Source organism: Caenorhabditis briggsae, assembly GCF_000004555.2.
Source record: "Caenorhabditis briggsae complete genome, chrIV, whole genome shotgun sequence".
In the NCBI taxonomy this organism is placed as follows: Eukaryota; Metazoa; Nematoda; class Chromadorea; order Rhabditida; family Rhabditidae; genus Caenorhabditis; species Caenorhabditis briggsae.
This window is the reverse complement of record NC_013487.2, coordinates 2,538,527-2,540,755: the sequence shown is the minus strand read 5'-3', so window position 1 is coordinate 2,540,755 and position 2,229 is coordinate 2,538,527. Positions and strand designations below refer to the sequence as shown.

At 42.3% G+C, this 2,229-nt stretch overlaps 1 protein-coding gene across 1 annotated transcript in view; it reads right to left on the bottom strand.

The window, feature by feature from the left end:
• Positions 1-2,229, bottom strand: part of Cbr-nkcc-1 — a gene marked incomplete at both ends in the record, with an annotated part of 13,161 nt that overhangs the window by 8,357 nt on the left and 2,575 nt on the right. The window contains 3 exons of the mRNA XM_045244917.1: positions 125-371; positions 914-1,306; positions 1,869-2,050. Of these exons, the coding sequence (XP_045096571.1) occupies positions 125-371; positions 914-1,306; positions 1,869-2,050 (822 nt within the window). The remainder of the gene's footprint in view (positions 1-124; positions 372-913; positions 1,307-1,868; positions 2,051-2,229) is intronic.

The following is a 2,229-nucleotide window of genomic DNA, read 5'->3' as shown; positions in this document are numbered from 1 at the left end:
CCTAGGATATTTCAGAGCAGCGACATTTGGCAACTGGGACGTTTCAGAACAGTTGCGAAACGTCCAGAACCTTCTACAATGACCAAAAAATGATCCAAATTTTCGCTAAAAAAACGATCCTTACCAATCGCCACAATTCCCAGCGCCAAGAAAAATCCAAGGACATAGGCTCTTTTGGGTTCCTCATTTTTTCCGTACGTCTTCGCGAAATAGTCGATTCTCGGGAAGAGACGATCCTTGCAAACCGCTTGAAACACTTTTGGAGCACTAACGAGACTCGCTAGAGCCGATGAGAGGGTCGCCGCGAAGATTCCAGCAGTGATTAGTGGTCCCCAGAATGATGACATTTCGACTACCTGAAAAAAATGGTACTATGGTACTATGGTAACTATGGTAGCTATGGTAGCTATGGTACTATGTAACCATGGTACTATGATAGCTATGATGACTAGGACAGTTATGGTAACTATGGTACCATGATATTATGGTATCGTAGTAACTATGGTACTATGGGAGCTATGGTAGCTATGATAACTATGGTTACTTTGATAACTATGGCAGCTATAGCAATAATGGTATTATGGTAACAATGGTTACTATGGTAATTATGGTTGCTGTGGTACTACGGTAACTGTGGTAATATGTTACTAAGGTAACTAGTACTATGGTAACTATGATAACAATGGTAGTTATGGTAACAATGTCACTATAGTGCCCAAGTACGATAGCTACCATAGTTATAGTACTGTGGTAACTATGGTAGGCCCCATAGTACCATTTTTACCATAGTTAACTGGTACTATGATACCATGGTAGCCATGGTAGCTATGGTACTATGATGTAAAATGGTACTTCTTCAAAAAAAGCATTTTCTGGTGGTCAAATGATACAAGTAACTATGGTATCACGATACTATGGTGACAATGGTACAGTGGTACAATTTCTTTTTAAAAAACTTCAATTTTCCCACAAAAAAGGGGGCGGAGCCTACCTGATAATACGAAACCAAGCCAAATGGGCAGTCTGGAGCACAATCGGGCGGTATAAACACTGAATTATTGAACAAAGCTGGCTCGGTTCCATTCGAAAACGCGACTACCGTACTACCGGTCATCCAAACCGTAGCCAGGTACACAATTGTGGTAACAAGTATGGCTAAAAGTGTTCCCAATGGAATGGATCTCTGTGGGTTCGCCAAATCTCCGCTAATGTTGGCGCCGGCCATAATTCCAGTAGCGGCTGGGAAATAGACGGAGAATACGGAGAAGAATGTGTTGTTGTCGGTGAAATGGGGCAGGAAGTTGGACTGCAATTGGTAGATGTGGTTGGAATTTGAAATTTTAAAAAATTCTGAAAAAAACTTTTTTCAAAGAATCTATGGTACCTAATAATGGTACCATGGCAACTATGGTTACTATGGTAACTATCGTAACTATGGTACCATCGCTACTATGGTAACTATGGTAACTATGATAGCGATGTTAAATATGGTACTGTGATCATTATTGTAACCATGGTACCATGGCAACTATGGAACTATGGTTAATACCACTAATATGGTACCATGGCAACTATGGTTACTGTGGTACCTATGATAGTATGTTAACTATGATTACTATGCTATTATGGTGATTATGGTATCTATGGTAACTATTGTACTATGGTAACTATGATACAATGGAAAATATGGGGTATGGGTTATGGTACTATGGTACCATGCTAATATGGTAGCTATGGTAGCTATGGCAACCGTGGTACAATGGTACTATAAACATCTAAAGAATGACCTAGTTTCGGCGGGAATTCAAAATTTTGAAAAATTGTCACGGCCTAGAATTTTCTAGGCCATATTTTCAAGGCCACCTCACCTGTAGCGTATCAAAACTGTATCCAGTCGCTCCTCGATTGATGGCCAGCTCGCTGGGCGTGAAAAACGATCCGAAAATATAGTTGGCGATCGATCCGAGAAGGATAACCAGAAGACCCAGCTGCATTTTCGACTCGAATTCCGATCCGATGAAAACGATGCCCATTAACAGGACGCAGGTCACTGAAAATTGGGTTTAATTTGACTGAAAATGAGTCAGCGCAGCGCCGCCGGGAACGCCAGAAGGCACACGCAGACGGAGGTGGTTAGCAGCTAGCGCGACAGGCTCAGGGTCGCCTGTCGCGCGCGCCGCTTACCACATCCATGTCGCTGTGCCTTCTGGCGTTTCCGGCGTTTAATGT